General features: G+C 38.9%; 2 protein-coding genes across 3 annotated transcripts in view; one reads left to right on the top strand and one right to left on the bottom strand.

The window, feature by feature from the left end:
- Positions 1-2844: 2844 nt before the first annotated feature.
- Positions 2845-9369, top strand: LOC138351048 (large ribosomal subunit protein eL31-like). 2 transcript variants are annotated; one of them, XM_069302597.1, is made up of 3 exons: positions 2845-2946; positions 8256-8476; positions 9186-9369. In XM_069302597.1, exons 2-3 carry the CDS (start codon positions 8256-8258, stop codon positions 9337-9339), a joined length of 375 nt encoding a protein of 124 aa, XP_069158698.1. In that variant the 5' UTR covers positions 2845-2946; the 3' UTR covers positions 9340-9369. The 2 variants fall into 2 exon arrangements, with proteins under 2 accessions (XP_069158698.1, XP_069158699.1); XM_069302598.1 differs by having other exon boundaries at positions 2919-3066.
- A 1845-nt stretch (positions 9370-11214) lies between these two features.
- Positions 11215-18876, bottom strand: part of LOC138351047 (sodium/hydrogen exchanger 8-like) — a 28077-nt gene continuing 20415 nt past the window's right edge. Inside the window, exons 12-15 of the mRNA XM_069302596.1 lie at positions 18691-18833; positions 17799-17882; positions 15840-15983; positions 11215-14313 (exon numbers count right to left, since the gene is read on the bottom strand). Coding sequence (XP_069158697.1) covers positions 14206-14313; positions 15840-15983; positions 17799-17882; positions 18691-18833 — 479 coding nt within the window. The 3' untranslated portion in view covers positions 11215-14205. The remainder of the gene's footprint in view (positions 14314-15839; positions 15984-17798; positions 17883-18690; positions 18834-18876) is intronic.

Genomic DNA, 18876 nt, shown 5'->3' with positions numbered 1-18876 from the left:
TCAGTAATGTTCTGATATTTCCAATTTGACTCGGTATTCAGTAATACAGTAGCCTGGGTTTATTTAACCCCCTATATGAGATAGCATGGCACAGCATAGAATTGGAGGCGGTAGTATGAAAGAGTATGTAAATAATGTTTACTAATAAAAATGAATTAATAAATAAGTAAATCACTGGAAATACAGCCTCGTCCACTAATAATTATGACTGCACAGCTCTTGGCTCTGATTAGTTCAAAGTTTACTTTATTGTGGAGTATCCGTGTGTATACCACCACCACTGGCAAATAATTAATAATATTTACAGAAAACTATGAGGCCTTGAAACAAAGTTACTCCATCATAAATTCTTCAAAACAGATCTCAGCAAGTAAACTGTCCCAGCGTATAACCACACTGCATCAGATTTATTTACTAGGCTTCTGACTTGTGTAGAAGCCATGTAAACTCCATTTCCATTTAGGAAAGTACGGAACAAGACTTTAGAACATTTAACTCTGAGGTGAGTGACATGGGGTAACCAAGACAAACAAGTGTCAAAGTTTGGCATTATCCCTATACAAAGGTAGATTACTATATAGTGACAACGGAGGACGAGCAACGACATGCCTCTAAGCAAAACTCACAAGTAAATGTGTAAGTGGATTGAAAACTAGTTGGATGAATATGGAACCAGTTCCACATATAGTTTCAATGTAACGTATGATAAGAAGCAAGAAGATTACGAGTCATTGAAATAAGTGATCGGCGATCGCAAAGCTGGTCCCGTGGGCTGAAACTTGCCCTGTGTTGATGCATGTAGGTTTGGAGAGTATTTACCTGAATTTACCTGAGGGCTACTAACACTAGTAGCCTCGACGAGGACAGGAAGCCGGTGGCTTGTCAAAGATCCTCCTATTTGCCCTGATGATTTTTTCCAGCTGGATTTTAAATTTTAATAACGTTTTGACATTTATGTTTCGGCGGGTAGGCTGTTCCATAGGTTTTTAACCCTGTGGGTGGGAAATAACATCCCCCTGTTTTCAGTCTTACATTGTCCCTTGTTGAGCTTGAAACCGTTGCTCCATCTTCGTGTTACATGTGACCTTTTTGCAGAAATTGCAGAAAGTTAGATCAACATCCTCCAAATTGTTCAGTATTTTAAAAGTTTTGATAAGATCTGCCCTGTCACGTCTGGTTTACAGTGTTGTTAGTCCTGTGGCTCTCAACTGTTCCTGGAATGAGAGTTGACGTAGTTCTGGAAAGAATTTTGTTGCCTTGTGTTGAACTATCTCCAAAGCAGCTATGTCCTCCTGAAGATGAGGTCTCCATGCTTGGACACAGTAATCCAAATGAGGGCGCACCAGAGACATACAATTGAATGACTACCTTCTTTTCCTTACAGGTAAAGGTTCGCTTGTTTATTCCTAGGGTTTGGCTAGCTGTTTTTACTGCCGCACTCACTTATTGTGCAACTTGGGGATTTTGAGTCCTTAGTTTGGCATTTAGTAGAGCATTTGTCGATCAATGCTCTTTCTGATTGTCGCACGTTATGGGTATACCCCTAATTCGTTCTCTTCACCCCCTTCAAACATTTGTATGGGCAATGGGATGTTATTTAATACTTTACACTGATGTAGATTATTCATTCAGTGTTTGTTACCCTTTTAACGTTCATTATAACTTGATTGGTCTCGTCTTTTAAGGGTCCTACCGAGTCCTTTGTTTTGGTTTTACTTCTTGTATAGGCATAGAACGTCTTAGGATCTTTCTTTATGTTTTGGGCAAGTCTTCTTTCGTAGTTTCTTTTGGCTGATCTAATTTCCTGGGTGGTTGAATTTAGTGTACGTTTATATATTTCATAATCATTGATTTTCATCGTGACTTTATACCTTCTTCAGAGGTTCCGCTTAGTTATCAATGCCTCTTTTTACTACCTGTGTCATCCATCTAGTTCCCTTTGTTTTCTTTCTCCACTTTGGCACATATTTTTGAACGAGATCTGTAATGTCCCTAAAATTTTCCCATGATGTTTCCATGATGAAATGATCACTTATCAGCTCCCTCCAGGAGGTGTTTTGCGGTTCCTCATTCCTTGATAAGTCACCTCGAGGGTAATCCTCGAGTAAATGAGAGGAGTACTTGGGGTGTGGCTGTGGCACCTGTCTAGGTGGGTGTTACCTGGTGAAGGTGTGCTCAGAATTTGGAGTCTGTCCGTGCAATCATCCATCCATTTACTGACTAATCCCATAGGAGAACCTGTCTGAACGATTTATTAATTCGTTTTTGTTAGGGACAGGAAGTCTGTGTGTGTGTATATATATATATATATATATATATATATATATATATATATATATATATATATATATATATATATATATATATATATATATATATATTGTATTACTTTAGGCTAGCTGACATTGTAATTATAAGATGTGAAGGATAGATGAAATTGTTTATGTAATAATCTCCGTTGAGGTCTGATAAAGACCTTTTGTGCCTTCTGTAATGGTTTTTGCGCTACTACTCAAAGGGTGAGTATGGGGTGCACAATAAACTAGCCGCCTCCGGCGGCAACAAAAAAAAATAAAAAGTTGAGTAACTCCCGGGTACGTATTTAATGCTAGGTTAATAGAGACATTAAGTGAAAGGAAACATACCTAACCATTTCTGTCCCATTTGGTAATCGAACCCGGGTCCAAGATTGTGAATCGAGAACGAAGGCAACTACACCAGGAGACTGTATTATCTACTTTACAGATTTAAATTACGATGCTTTATGAGAATATACCATTTACACAAAATATTTATAAATAATAACCTATTATTTTTTTTCCTACAAATAAATAAACAAAACCAATCTAAGACCGGGAGGCGGATGCGCTCGTCGCTGCTCACGGCTACGGTCACCCGCCGCCATCTTGTGGTGCGCCTCTTTACCGTCGGCCTCCGTCAGGCGAGGTAGCTACTCCTTACTTGGTCCAAATTTCTCACTATTGCTCTCACTTTTGTGAGTGTGGTGTATAGTGTAGTGATAGTGGGTAGTGTTGTGGAGGTGGAGGCGACGCTAGAGCAGGAGAGGTAAGCCAGGGCGGGAGAGGAGAGGGAGAATAACAGGGAGGGAGAGTGGCCACGCTTGTTTACATGTGGTCACCAGGCCGCCTCATGCCGCCACCTTGAGTCTCTCTCACACACACTTAAGTGTGTCTTCCAGGCGCTCTCTGCTGCATGATCACTGCTTAAGTGTCGGTACAGTGCTTGGGCCAAGTAATCAGCCAGTCAGTTTGTGTATAATAGCCGTTAAGGGTCGAGTCCTCTCGCCTGGACGGATGCTGAAGTTTTGTACACACGTTTTACCTGAAGGGTCACGTCTCTAGTGGTCAAATGGGGACAGGAAGCCGCCGGCTTGCCGAAAGATGCTCAATTTTTCTAGTTTCATTTTGCATTTTCAGTACTGCAGTAATATTGGCAGCTATGAATTTGGCTAGTAGGTTTATAACCCCTAAGGTGCAAAATATTTTTTCTATCATACATTGCTGCTAATTGAGCTTGAAACCATTGCTCCTTGTATAATTAAGGTGGCTGTTCAATTTGTATACAGACACTAACGGGTGTGTTGAATATGCTTTTTTCCAATTGTCATCTAATGTGCTTTAAACACTATCACCACTTCTTCCCTCTCAATTTGGCTATCATGTGTTGCTGCACGACTGTTTTAGTAATCTTAAGAGGTCTAATGAACAAATATGTAATATTTGAGGTCTTTGCTTGAGAGGTCTACATTTGTACTGCCTTTGCTGCAAAGACCTCTGTTGCTGCTGCCCTTTTTGACCTGGAAAAGGCTAATGACACCATCTGAAGATACAATATACTGCACAAGTATATACTTGTACAGTATAGTCTATATATATATATATATATATATATAGTCTGCACTCTTGGCTTTCGTGGCAATCTCCCTTTTCCCCTCAAAGATTCCCTCTAGTCGTTTGTTTAAATTGAGGCTTGATAGTCCCTGTGGCGAAGTGGTAACACTCGCCTACAGTTTCGCGAGCGCTTTGGCCTGGGTTCGTATTCTGGCCAGGTGAGGATTTACTTAGCGCCAATTCTTAACTGTAGCCTCTGTTCACGCAGCTGTGAATGGGTACCTGCTTAAACGATTTGGTGGGTCGTATTCCTGGGAAAAGTAGGATTAAATGCTTGCCTGAAACACTGTGCACTAGTGGCAGTACAAGAATGTAAGAACTCGTGTATATAAAAAAAAAAAAAAAAATCCAACTTAAGAATGACTGCTGAGTACTGGTCAAATCTTAATTGTCAAAATATATAGTTTTACCTTTACATTATTTTGTAAGCATCTTCCATGCTCTTTTGTAAGCTGTATTAAAAGCAAATTGTTGGTCAATGTAAAATTGAAAGTATTTATCCAAGTGAAGATTGTCTTAAAAGTTTCATTACTTAAATTTAATGAGCACATGTTCATTTGAGGCAGGATAGTTTAAACTGTTAAATGGACTTTGTATTGATTCATTTCTAAATATATTTACTTATGCCTAGAACATCATACCTGTACTAATATTATTAGGGGAGGGGGGATAAATTATGCAGTCTTCATGAGTAGACATTGATTTTTTCAGTGCATGACACTTTATTGAAGCTCTTAGTACCATGTGAATGGAGCCTGTTATTTACTTATTTTTTTTCAGTTCAGTGCATTTCTTGCTTTGCTTCAAGCAATAAAGCACTATCACTCCCTAATCTCTCCTCATTTATTTTTTTATATATTCAAGAGTTCTTACGTTCTTGTAAAGCCACTAACATACATAAAATTTCGGGCAGGTCCTTATTCTTATTTTTCTTGGAATTCGACCCGCCAAATTGTTTAACAAACGGATGCAACCAAAATGCAGTTTCATTACTGCATTGTGTTGAGGTAAGGTTAGATTGTATTCAGGCACTTGACAACTTTTTTCTACTTGTTAAAATTACTGTATATTGTAGTTTGGTTATATAGATAATATCCATGGGTGAATTTGTCTTGGTTGGGGAGGGGGGTCCACAGATTTACCAAAAGCTACTCTAGGCTATCTTAGGCTACCCAAGCCAGCCAGTCTCCTTTAATTACATTAATAAGGAATAAATTGACATTTGCTCACTATAATTATGGTGTTGAATGTAGAACAAGTTTTTTTATACTTAGAAATAACCTCAGTTGATTATAAAAATAATGTTGATAGATGACATCAATGAGTCAAGGTTTTTGTGTGTCGTAGACTTATTACCATCACCCTCTATCAATTTTGTTTCCTTTTATTATATTTGTTACAATTGTTTTCGTATTCTACATTACAGTATACAGGTAGTAAGAAAATATATTTCCTCTACATATATCCTAGAGGCCTTGGGTGGCTTTGGGTAATTCCATGACCTGTATCCATATTCATTATGTAACGGGGGGTGGGGGAAATAACTCTATCTTGTCCATTATTCCACCCCCCAGTTAACTAACGAGGCCGGGGGAAACAGCTCTCTCTAGTCCGTTATCCCGTCCCCAGTTAGCTAACTATTCTAGAGCACCTCCCAGAGTTCCTAAGGCAACCTCTCTCGTTCAACACCTTGTAACCTAGGTATTTGACTACCTAGGTGCTAAGAATACAAGGCGCCGTAACTGGATCGGCTACCCGAAACTCTAGAGAGAACTCTAGAATACAAAAATCATAGCCACAAACGTAAAAGAGATAACGAAAGGAAAGAAATGCATAGTGAAGTAATTAGTGAGGGTTTGGGGTGAGAGGGAGAGAGGTGGGAGGAGCGAGGAGGGTCATTAGTTGAAAGTGAGAGTTTAGAGAGGGGTGGAGGGAGAGGTGTAGATAGGTAGAAGGAGAAGAGTAGATAGTAGAAGTAGAAGAGTAGATAGTAGAAGACGAAATGCTGCCACCATCCATTCATGATCATTACATACAAGACAAGGAATGGAACTTGCCTGTATCACAAAATTCTCAAAGGATGTTATCATGAGTTCATTATTAGTATGTTCCCTCTGTACCATGTATCAACTCCAAACATGTACTCATTTATATCATGAACCCAGTAACCACAGAGGCTGTCTCAAATCCTCAACTCAAAGCTCTAGGGAACAAAGTTAAACACAATTTAAATAATAAATTCATAATTATATTTCACATGAAGTATCATAATTTAGCAATTCAATTAAAATGTTCCAGTTTAATATGCAAAGTGAGTCATCATCCAAGAATTCGAGAACCCTACAACTTGACTGCCCCTGATCATCACACAACATATGTAAACACGACCAAGTCACCTTAATGTTCACTCACCGAGTACTGAGTCTAAGTTGAATAGAGAGGGGGGGGGGGTCTGTAGCTTGACAGAGACTGTCTCGCCCCTGCCGGCCGACAGCCTCCCTGGTAGGGACGTCTTCTCTCTCTCGTCTGCTGCTCTGTCTGTTAATGCTCTTTCTGGATAGCTCTCCGAGTTTATATTGGGGAACCTAGTAGCTAACTCCGCCCACAAATAGATAGCCTCCGGCACTACCAAGCCACTCCTTAAACGTCGGCTTGTTTGAAGGCTACCAGACTACAATTAAGAGCTTAGCGGAAGCAAGGTGAAATTCTCATGATCTGACCTCAGGTCACTTGAGGTCATTAACGCTTTGAGGTGTGAGATCTCAGGCAGACAACTGGCGCCTCTCAGATCCTTGTCTGTGACTCATGTACTCTATATATATTTTAAATAACCTAACCCAAACACTTTTACAGTGTTACAATTAAATAGCTACATTTGAATTTTTCTTAAGACGAGAAGTGTAAACCAAGCACACACAACACTTTGCAACTGTGGGGAGGGTCCTCCCAAGCATGAGACACACAACTGTAAACAATAGCAATATGGCTGTAACAAACTAACTTGTGGTAACTGCAATAAATACTTGAAAAACTCGAACAATGGGAATTGTATGTTAGATATGTAAGAATATATTCCATGAGTTTTGTATAGAACTGAGCAGTAGCAAGGGACTGAGAGCAGGACATTTACTTTGGGTATGCTACAATTATTTGTCAAGTTTGGAATATATTAAAACAACTCCTAGATACCATGATTCATGACTGAAGTTTCATTCATTGGAAGCCTACCATTCTATCCAGAGAGAGTGAGAAACAAAGAATGCTAGTGCAGGAGTTGTAATTCTTGCGTCAGTATTTTTTAAGGGATGAAACTGAAGTTAGGAAGTTTTAAATTATGATTTGGTATGCCAGGGGTAAAGATGACAGGGAAGTGTAGCAGATAGCACCGACGGCATGATAATACAACAGGCCTTGATATTGATAGACAAAAGTTGAAGTCTTCAAGGAAAACTGGACAGTTTTTGGCAATAAATACTGGACCAGCCAGGTTGTAGTGGATATGTGGGCCAGCGTGCCACTCCCAGCAACAGCCTGTTGGATCAAGCTCTTGCAAATCAACCCTGGACCCAGTCTTGGCTTGGAGAGTAGGACTCACAGAACCCCATCCATGTACAATCCAGTTGGGTGCTATAATTAGTGGTTAGGTTATCTTGAGATGATTTCGGGGCTTTAGTGTCCCCGCGGCCCGGTCCTCGACCAGGCCTTCACCCCCAGGAAGCAGCCAGTGACAGCTGACTATCACCCAGGTACCTATTTTACTGCTAGGTAACAAAGGCATAGGGTGAAAGAAACTGCCCATTGTTTCTCGCCGGCGCCCGGGATCGAACCCGGGACCACAGGATCACAAGTCCAGTGTGCTGTCTGCTCAGCTGACTGGTTCCCATGGTGAATATAAATGGAATTTTTTTCCTTTTTCGAAACATTAAAATACAATCTGTGTATGGAAAAGAAAATTTTTTAGGCTACATTAAATATTTAAAGTAGCCCCCCAAATAAGTAGCTTCAAATAGTTTTGACCATTTAAAGTATTTAGGTCTTTAGTGCCAAGGAAATATTATAAATAGTATTCATGCCATGACATCTTCAATTGCTTGAATCTTAAGTTGTCAAGATGGTAGCCCAGTGCTGTACACAACTACTGATTGGCTAAAATACAGTGAAGGTTGCGAGCTTTTTTCTGGTAATGTATTTGTACTGGTAGAAGTTCTTGTCAGAGATCATGCTGTGGTCTTTGAAAATAACTCACGGTAGGTAAGGTATTGGGGAAACTAATCCAATGTCTGTTAGTATATACAGTATGCATATTAAAACTAATATTAACAAGTTTATTTTGTTACATTTTAGATGCCCCGTGTCAAAGGCGAGAAGGGCCAGTCGGCCATTGATAAGGTGGTGACCCGGGAGTACACCATAAATATGCACAAGCGGCTGTATGGTGTATCTTTCAAGAAGAGAGCTCCCCGTGCTATTAAGGAAATTCGCAAATTTGCCAAGAAGCAAATGAACACAGAGGATGTGCGCATTGATACCAGATTGAATAAGCACATTTGGTGCCGTGGCATCAGGTAAGCAAACTTTGACAGGTCGGCTGACATGACTTTACTTGTGTTTTATCACTTGTTATAAGTAATACTAGGTGACGAGTCTGCTACCGCTCATGATGCAGATGACTTTACACATTTTGAACAAATCCACAAGGGCTGTGACGAGGATTCGAACCTCGTCCGAATCGAGGATTCGATTCGTCTGAGAGCATCCCAGACGCTGCCTTAATCGACTGAGCTACGACATGGTATAAGAATTGCAGCCAGACATTCTACTGAATTTACTTGGATCCTTCAGCCTCTGAGACACAAACCAGGCTTTTACACAATTCCCCCATGCACTCGAGCTATGTCAATAGGCCGTTCTACCTCTTTGCCCTTACTTCATTACACACAGAAATCACAAACGCTATTGTGATTTGTGTGTGTACACATTTAGTTTTCATTTAGAACCACAGATGGTATTACTTTTGTGTACTGTACTTTAACCCCTCAACATGCAGCTATTGAAATATGGTCATACCTGCCTATGTGCAAAAAAAAAAATTCTAACATGTTTTCCTTGTAGAATTATTAACTTGTATGCAAAATGTGAGAGAAACTTAAAATTCTTACTAGTTGGATGAGCTGTGAAAGGTTGCATGGTGGCAATCTGGGCAGGCATCTATTAATTCCTGATGCAGACTCTTTTTGGTACGATGATATGAACAAAACTTAACTTTCTTTTCAGGAATGTTCCATTCCGGATTCGTGTTCGTCTCTCGCGTCGTCGTAACGAAGATGAAGATTCGACACAACCCTTTTACACTCTAGTTACGTTTGTGCCTGTTGCTTCATTCAAAGGACTTGGAACTGAAAATGTCGATGAAGGTTCCGATGATTGAATGTTGAACCAATAAAAGAAAAAAAATTTACTTCACTTTTTCTATTTCCTTGCTGATATTTAATGTTACTGTAATTGTGCTGGAGCTTGTTTGTCCATGTTGTGTACTGTAGTATGGAAAAAATATGGCATCCATCATGTAATTCAGTCACCACTGTCATTTTACTATTATATAGCCTCCCCTTTTCTCAAGCCTGTGTCATCAAACACATTACTTCCTCTGCGAAGTCATTTACACAATGGTCCTAGTACAGAGACCTGTTTTAACCTTTCCTGAGGACCTGTATCAACAGTTTTTTGACAATCTAGGAAGAAGCAACCTACTAGTCTTAATACTACATAGTTTTCCCTGGCTTTTGAAAATTACATGCCACCCACTCTTCCTTGTCTTGTATTGATTATCATAGAATTCAATAGAATTTAAATATGATCTTACCTACCTGAAGTAGTGTTGATAAAATTTACACCCCAGATGTTCTTTTTCGGATTATTTTTTTAGAATCTTTCATGTGTGACACGGGTCAATAGTTTACTACAGTATTCATTCTGCCCCCTTTCATGAATATTGGAACTACATTTGTTTTTCCAGATTTCTATTAGGTCTCCTGTCTCCCGTAATTGTAATGCTGAACACTACGATTAATGGGTAACAAGATTCCTTCAGTAATCTATGCTACATCTAGTTCCTCTAGGCATTTTTTTAAACCTCTTCTACATTAACTTCAATTCCATCTAGTGTTGTTTCTGGTTATTTGTTGTCACCTCTACTTTGACCAGAACAATTTGTTCTGGTCAAAGGTTTGGTCTAAAAACCACCTGAAACCTCGTTCTTCAAACTACTTTGCTACATAGTCTTCCCAGCTTGGCACCATCTTTATAATTACACACTGCCTTCTCCCATACATAAACCATTAATTAACAAGCAGTCCACATCTTTGGGCATCATGACCACATATCTTGCCACAGTGCAAGGCATTAGGTCTTTCATCTGATTTTTCGACGTGTTGCACTGCTCCACCGGCTTCCCTTCTGCACCTCTATGATCCGAGACTGAAGGTGTTCCTCCATCACTAACTAGAACTTCCTCCCAGTCTTCTACCAACCACAGTGCATCCCTTCTCCACTTCACTATCTTAGACTTCTGGCCCTCAACAAATATCTATCCAGGCTGATATCCATGCTTTCAACCATCTTCATTAGCCGCATAGAAGGGCAAACATGGAATGTAGCAATGTTTTAAGGACTCACTCGTGTTGCTGTGAGCCCACATTAAGGAGGAAGGTAAAATGCACAGTTGTCAAAATATGGAACCATGCCATTTGGATGAGTGACTTAACGACTAGGTGCTTGTAGCTCTACCCTGCCAAGGAAGGAGGGGAATGGTCCGGGGCTATGGAGCCCGATTTTCCATCAGTTTTGGCGGGTTGTCCATTCTGCAAGCCGGTTTGAGAAATGTTACCATGCCTCATTGTTTCAAAGGTTAGGGTCCCAGTCAGGAATATCAGGGAAGCAAGGGAGGCTGTGTATTCTCAAGCAGTACCCACCCTTTAACGGAGTCCTACGACAACAGTCCTACGTTCTCTCGCCGGTACCTGGACACCCAAAGGGGAGCACCTGGGTGACGAGTGGGTTGTACGATGACCTGAATGGGAACCATGTCATTTCACATGTACAATGACCAGCAAGGGGCAGGAGAGAAAACCAAGACAACCCCCACTAACTTTAGGAAGTCATATGTGAGCCCCTCTCACCACAAGGTGAAACTTTTGAAGGGGTGGCCACTGCTGTAAATCATAGTTTTTTTTCATCTTTTGCAGACTATCATGTGCAACTATCATATATGATTTTGGACAAATGTAGGTTAAGGAGAAGATAATTGTTTAATGAAACAATGATATTTTAATGCAGCCAACAAAATCACAACCTGGAAATCAGATCATATTGTCACTAGTGAAGTTTGTACAAACATTTTAAAGTCAGGCTATATTTTTACTTTATGGAAAACAATTACTTGGTACAATTATCACAGAATAATGAGTCAACCATATGAAATAACACCTGAACAACAACAGGCCTACTTTCCCCATGTGAGGCAATGTACTGTACTAAGATTAAATTTAGTAAAGTGATTTAGGTGATAAAATGGGCCACATCAATGAAATAAAGCATGATTTTATGAACATTTTGTTATTCATTTGGAGTGAGCATATCTATTTAGCAAAATATCAATTGTCACCTACTTTCTTGACGTAATCCATAAAATGAGAAAGTATTCTTATATTGTGCCCAGATGGCAATAAATTGAGACATCTTTCGATGTATACTGATATGTTGCCTAATAATTATGTACAAAGTGATTGGTTAGATTGTAATATGTAAGACATGCATACAGACATAACATTTTAGGTTTGATTTCAGGCAGAAATGAATCGATGGCAAATATACATGTCTAGACTGGAGGAAGGTACAAGCCACCCTAGTGTGTACTTCTGTGCCTAGAAATCAAAGGGTCAAGTAAAAATCAAATTTGGAAAAGCTAATGTTCATAAATTATTCTAGTTAATACTGTTGATTTCCTTTTAACCATTTGTGTTTCCTCAGAGTCATTACGATTTTTGGTACCATTCTTATTTTTTGAGAAGCTTGCACAACCAATCCATAAGAACTACACATGGCAAGCATGGAATATGAATTAGCATGACAAAGAGAAGGATTTCGAAGAATGAGTATGTATGAATTTGGCAAAAAGAGGAAACCTGTGTCTGTATGTATACATAAAATATAAATACATTATATATATATATATATAATGTATTATATATATATATATATATATATATATATATATATATATATATATATATATATATATATATATATATATTATATAGACACTAATTAGAAATAGAAAGTCAGAGATCTGCATGAAGTCATGGTGCCCAACTTGTTTATAGTTGCTAGATGATGGGTGGTATGAATATTTAAAATTAAGTTAAAACAGTAGAAATGGCCAATCTGGTAATCATGTGTGGCAATAGGAAAGTAGATTAAGTAAAGAATAAAAAGATCATGGATATGTGTAGTGTGAAAGTTAATAAATTGCAAAAGTAAAGAGTATGTCAAGATGGGTGGTTTTGTTATGTTGCACAAATGGATAACAGAATGGTGTATATTAAAGTGAATTTTAAGGAAGAGGAAGATTGTCAGGGAAAAGAGTGTGCAGACATGATGTGCATGTATGGTTAGTGCATAGAATATAGCAAAGAACAAGGCTAGGTGGAAGCAATTTTTAAGAAGTGTTTTATATAATTTGCAGTACTGTATATGCCAATTCACTGGTGTTGGTTGCTGGAGTGAAGTAATGTGTGCGTATCTGTGATGCTATATTGCATTGTGAATGATTATATGAATGGCTCGAGTGATATTTTTAATGTTTCATTATTAAAAGTCTGTAACCTTTTACTTTGTATCTCACTCTTCTCCTCTAGGCTGATAACACCCTACATCATGAAAGTGGGAAAGATTAGACTGGTATATATGTAATGAATTATGAGAACCAGGATAAATATTGTTAAGAAATGCTCTTTGCAAAGTAAAATTATTACTACCTGTTTACTGTTAAATATTACAAACTTTACCTCAAAATTCACTTAAATCCTAACCTGACTAGATAATTATGGTTACAACCACATCACTTTTGTATCACAAATATGTCAAATTAGAAAAAATACTAGAGTGTACAGTAAAGTCCTATTTACCTGAACCCAGATTTCATCTACAGTACTGTATACATTTAATGAGCAAAATTCAATCCGGTTATGATCCTTCATACCTTGATTAGCCAGTTTTTACCCTGTAAAAGCGACTCTTCCCGCTTACCTGCACTATCCATAATGTGGGGAGATGGGAATGGGTTCATATAACAGGACAAGGAGCTAAAATGGGGATTTGAGACTATTCATAAGTTCAGATGTTCGTATGTTGGGAACTTCCCTGTATACAGGTTCAGTATGAATCAATTCATTAGATTGGGGAGGGGACTACAAGATTTTTAGTTAAAAGTCAATAGGGACTGCATAGGCAGCACACTGCCTTAGCATTATGAATTATTCATGAATCACATTCATAATAGTATGAGGCATTCCAAATGCTGAACAAACGTATTGGAAGAAAATAAAATAAGACAACCCAAAGATATCCCTACCAAGGATACTTTAACAAAATAGGTACAACTGTACAATTATATTTACAGTTATGTATGGCCACATTATAATTTATTAAAAATATTCTATAGCAAATTGTTTTAATGACTTGGACACAGAAGACGTATAAAATGTGTGTTTTATATAGTAGTCACCAGATCTCTGCAAATTTATACAATATAAACATTTATGGCGTGAAATGCAATGTAGAAAGTTGTCATACCTTTGTAACTGTCAAAGTAGTTAGCAATTATATAACACTACTGTATATAGAAATTGTAAAATGAGCAATACATTTATATATTTTTAAGGTATTCATCATGTCAAAATTCAGATGGCAACCTCTTATGCATTATACAATAAAACTTTAAGTTATTAACCTGTTGAACATTTACAGAAATATTGCCTGTAAACACTGCAGACAACAGTATTCTGGTATTGGCACACCATACTCTTAATATTCACCAAAAGAAAACCAATAATAATATCTTTCAATATTCTTGTCTACAGTACAGTATATTTTTGACTGAACTGAAGACAAATTAATACAGATTAGCACATTTTAGTGCGATATTATAAACCAAGAAAAGAAGTGTGGGCAGCACTGAGGCAACAGTTCAACAACAGGCAAACTGATCATAGTCTTGTTAAAAAAAAAAAAATCTTTAGCGAGCTGTGAAGATTTCGTCTTCTTCTTCTTCTTCAGACTCTGAGGCTTGAACATTGATTGACTGATAGCACTGCTTTTTCAGGTCATTGGCATGTGACCGCACCTGTGGTAGATATATTAGGCTAAGTTGCAATATATAAAGATTTAGGGAATTATACACAGTATACCTGTACTTCACATTATAGTCCTGTATATGGATTCAGATCATCCAGATCCCTGGATATAACAACTAGAAATGTTTGATACCCAAATTTTGGCTGATGCAGATACTACCTTATAAACCGATGCAGATACTCCAACTTATAGAAACATCGATAATATTGTTTATAGATATCAGAACACATCAAGATATAGCAATGCTTTGTGATCTCAGGGTTTGTAAATTATGATGCACCGTATTAAATTATTAACACAATAAATATACTGTACAGTAATAATCAAAACTTTACCATACCTGTAGACTCCACAAAATAAAACTTAATCCCTATATTACACACCTGTTTCATATAACAACTACATTGTGTGCACGAAATTTTTTAAATTTGTTCTAATACTGTACTGTAATGTTAAAATGCATTCACTGGCAATGGGAGATTTAAAAAGAAATTGTTTATGTAGCTTTGGCTGTGGTGGAGAGGAAATCTCATGATGTCATTGATTCACGATCGGTGATGAATGAGACATCCTGTGGAGGTGTCTCATAGGGAGTGAGACACCACACTGGGAAAGCATCCAGAAAGTCAGCGAATCAATGAAGACCACTGCCGAGTTTAATGAGAATGAAGCCCCAAAACTCCCAAATGACAATGTAAATAGATTGAATTTTTCAAAACAAGCACAAGCTTGTTAGCTTTAACACCTACAAACTGGGTGAAGGGAATCCTGGAGGTTATAGTGCCCACTGTTTGACGCCCTGAGTGGGAAAAAGGGAATAAGGGAGCCACGGGCTCACCCACAAAGAGGAGTTTCATTACATTTGTTAGCTTCAGGGAGCCCCTTGTGGCTCCCTGAAGCTAATTACCCACAGAGAAGAAAGTGGGGACTCACTAGGAAATAGGAGAAACCACAGGCAGTGAGAATGAAGACGAGACTCCAGGTCGAGAGGCAAAACCCAAATAATTGCTAGACTGCTAAAACCTCGTGTCCAAATATCAGCCCAGAACATGATAGCAAAAACTGCGGAAAGGGCAGTGTATTTCTGAATATTGTAGGCATGCGGGGAGATCGCAGGCTGGGTGGACTTCATGATACCCTGATGACCTGGATAACATGCGTCTTGGAACTGGAAACCAAGAATACCGGATCAATTCATAAAGCCTGGAGCTTACAGGAATCTGAATCCTTCTCAGGGCATGCCACATGGCTACAAGCTCACACTGTACTGTGCAACTGGAAAGGAACCAGGCAACAACTCTGGGCAACATGGTGGGTTTTGGCAGGAATGGTGTGCAGAGGTATTCAAACATCATTACTTTAAAAAGAAAGATTATCATTCCTGTTAATAATTTAATTTGATTATGCATATTGGTACCTTTCTTCTATTACAATCTGAAAGTATAATTTTAGGAAATAAAAATGAGAGAAATATTATTCATAATATCAGACACCAGCAGTGATGAGACAGCCTACCTCTTGATGTGTCACACGCCTAATGAGAAATGGACGGAGATACAGAAGGTCGAGGCGTAGGAATCCTCGGGCCTGTGCACCCATTGGTGTGTCGCTCTCATCTTCTGTGAACTCTGATAAATGTTCAGAATCCAATGCTTGACCCTGAAAATTATACACAGTACATTGTACAAAATGTATAATTTAATCTGAAGGGCCTTAATATACAGTATTTGTGAAAGAGTCAGAGAAATCTGAAATCTGCATGGTGCCAATTGATGATCTGCTCAGATACCTTGGGTTGTTTAATGGGTTCAACCATCAGCCCAACTGGGTGCTTTTTGTTTCAATGAATGATGCCCATTTAGAAAAAATTAAGTACTACTGTAATTTCAAAATGGTTGAATGAATAAAAGTCAGGTTCTGGGACACTGATTGCATAAACTATTAAGAAAAGTTATGTTTTAAAATAACAAGCAGAAAAAAAGACTCACTGTTGAATGTAATGAAATGCCTTCTGGAGAAGCCCTGGTGGCACCCTGAAGCTATCAGTAATGGAAGTTCTGTTTAGTCTACCAGGAACCAGTGCAAGAACCTAGCCCTCCACAGAGGTGCATTACCCCAATGGAAAAACCCTTGTCTCTGGAAAGTCAGCAAAAACATTACAGACAACAGAAATTGAAGCCTCAAAAACACCAAACAACTCTGCAAATGATTCACACAGAACAAGGGATTAACTTAACTAGCTACAAACTTGTTAAATACTGATTACAGCCACCCGGTAGCCTGGTACCAGCCCTTAGCCAACTCCCCATCTCAGTTCTGGAGCTGATGAACTAACCCGTCCTCCTAATAGAACGTCTCATTTTGTCCACGTTTAAAGTACATGTTCAATACTTTACCCAAGGCCAAAAATTGTCGCACTAGAAAACGGTAGTAGTTCGATAAGTTGGCACACTGTCCCGTTTTCTGTTTTGGGTCCTCTGGTAGGTTAAGGTAAGGGCATTTTAATATGATAGTTTCTTTATTTTGGGAAATCTTAGGAGGATGGGCTGGATGAACAACCCACGAAGAACCTGGAGGGATGGCAGGGGGAGGGGGAGGTACATTCAACACTGGGTTTCTGGAAGTTTTTCCAGTGCTACGTGAAACAAACTAACCTCAGAACAAAAGACCAGTGTTAAATTTAATGAAATGCCTTTTTTTGGGAGACACTGGAGGCTCCCTGAAGCTACACACCGAGATGGTTCCCATCTACCAAGTTGCGTCAGCCATGTTGTTCTTAGGCCTACCAGGGACCAGAACCTGGACCCTCACAGGCGAGGGAATGGTGACATTTCGCCACCTCACCCAGTGAGGTGGTAAAATGTCCAGAAAGTCAGCGAGTTTTGCCTGCAACAAAACAAACCACTGCTGGGTTTAAAAAAAAAAAAAAAAAAAAAAAAAAAAAAGAGACTGAAGACTCTCAACCTGCCTCCACAAGACAACAGAACTGAAGGATGGCCAGCACTTGTCTTGAAACAGGGGCTTGCCCAGAATTTGATGGACCAGAACACTACAAACAGCTCTTCTCACTGCATCATGAGCAAACAGAACTAAGATGGGGACTTTGCTGAAGGGTAGGGCAGGGCTGCCTGATGGTGGTAATCAGTACAGTACTAGTGAATTTTGGACTAATTTGAGTAAATCCCTTATTCTATTTGAATCATTTGGAGAGTTGTTTGGTGATTCCGAGGCTTCATTTCTATGAACCTTCAGTTGTCTGTAAAGGTTTGCTGTCTTTCTGGAGGATTTTTCCAGTGGGTGGTGGATTGTCACTTGCTCCTCATTCCTCTGAAGGGGGGCCCGAGGCTCTGGCTCTGGTAAAAAGGCCAAATAGAAATTCTTCAACTGGTGAGATCTTTTAGTATGGAGCAATCTCAGCAAGAAAGCTTCAGGGAGCCACTGGGGGTTCCCTCCTGAAAAAAATATTAAACTTACCCATTCTCTAGTTTTGCTCAGGGTCATTTCTTTATCGCGTTCCTTAGGTCGTCTGTTTCTCTGCTTCTTGTCAGCCTTAAGGTACTTAGGGAGACAAAACAGGTAAAATTAAATTACTGGTAAAATACAGTATTCTATTTCATCTGTCTTCCTGATTACAGTAATTATGTGCAACTGGTATTATAAATTTTGCATGTACTGTAGCAGTCCCTTCACAAGATTATTTAGCATAGAATAAGCTACCTTATAGGCAAAGTTATCTATTTTCCTCTGCTGTCCCCTTGAAATGATAAGTGGTTACTTCCTGCTCCCCCTTCCACCAACACAGTTTCTACATGTCCAAGCAAGGTTTCTACAAGGGTTTTCTCTTAAATCACGTTACAATCCTACACTTGACACCTGGAATTCTTCATTGTTCAAAATGTTGTGTATGCTTTCCTATTCCTTATCCCTTTCCACTTAATATCACCTGCATTTCTTAAATAATGTTTCTACAGCCATTATTCCATTTCTATCTGTTCCATCATTCCAATGTTTCCCTCTTATGGTTAAGGACAATGCCTCATGTTTCATCTTTGTCACTGCATCTATTGCTACACTTGTAATTAATAACTCTCCATATAGACACTATCATTTTTCTCTGTGGTAATGCTCTCTCTAGAGTTTCCTTAAGTTATGTCATGCTTGAACGTTCAAGAGGGCATTCCATCACATGTAAAAGTTCAATGCACTGTAACCAAATTCATCACAAAACTGAGTGACCTCGAATATCAGCATAGGCTGAAGATTTTAAAGCTAAGAACTTTCAGCTTTGACATAAACCATCCTTGGGGCCCCTAAGTTCTAATCAACATTTTTTTAGCGAGGAATTAACCCAATATACCGTGCTTACCTTAATAAGAGGCATGGTAGAGCCCCCAAGACAAAATATGGTGAACAATACAATGGTGAGAGTCGTCGTTACAATTACGTGCCGCTTCTCATCACTGAACTCCAAGTGAAGGGCTAAAGCATAAGCAATGGCCCCTCGTAATCCTGGGAAAAATGAAGTGGTTCATTTTACATCAATCTTTCCTAG

This window comes from Procambarus clarkii, chromosome 48, assembly GCF_040958095.1.
Source record: "Procambarus clarkii isolate CNS0578487 chromosome 48, FALCON_Pclarkii_2.0, whole genome shotgun sequence".
In the NCBI taxonomy this organism is placed as follows: domain Eukaryota; kingdom Metazoa; phylum Arthropoda; class Malacostraca; order Decapoda; family Cambaridae; genus Procambarus; species Procambarus clarkii.
This window is presented reverse-complemented; position numbering and strand designations above follow the sequence as displayed.

What these genes read in the sequence shown, in the direction of transcription:
- LOC138351048 (XM_069302597.1), top strand. Translation starts at nt 8,256, where the DNA reads ATGCCCCGTGTCAAAGGCGAGAAGGGCCAGTCGGCCATTGATAAGGTG. An exon ending in ATTTGGTGCCGTGGCATCAG is followed by an intron (nt 8,477 to 9,185) that starts GTAAGCAAACTT and finishes CTTTCTTTTCAG; the next exon opens with GAATGTTCCATTCCGGATTC.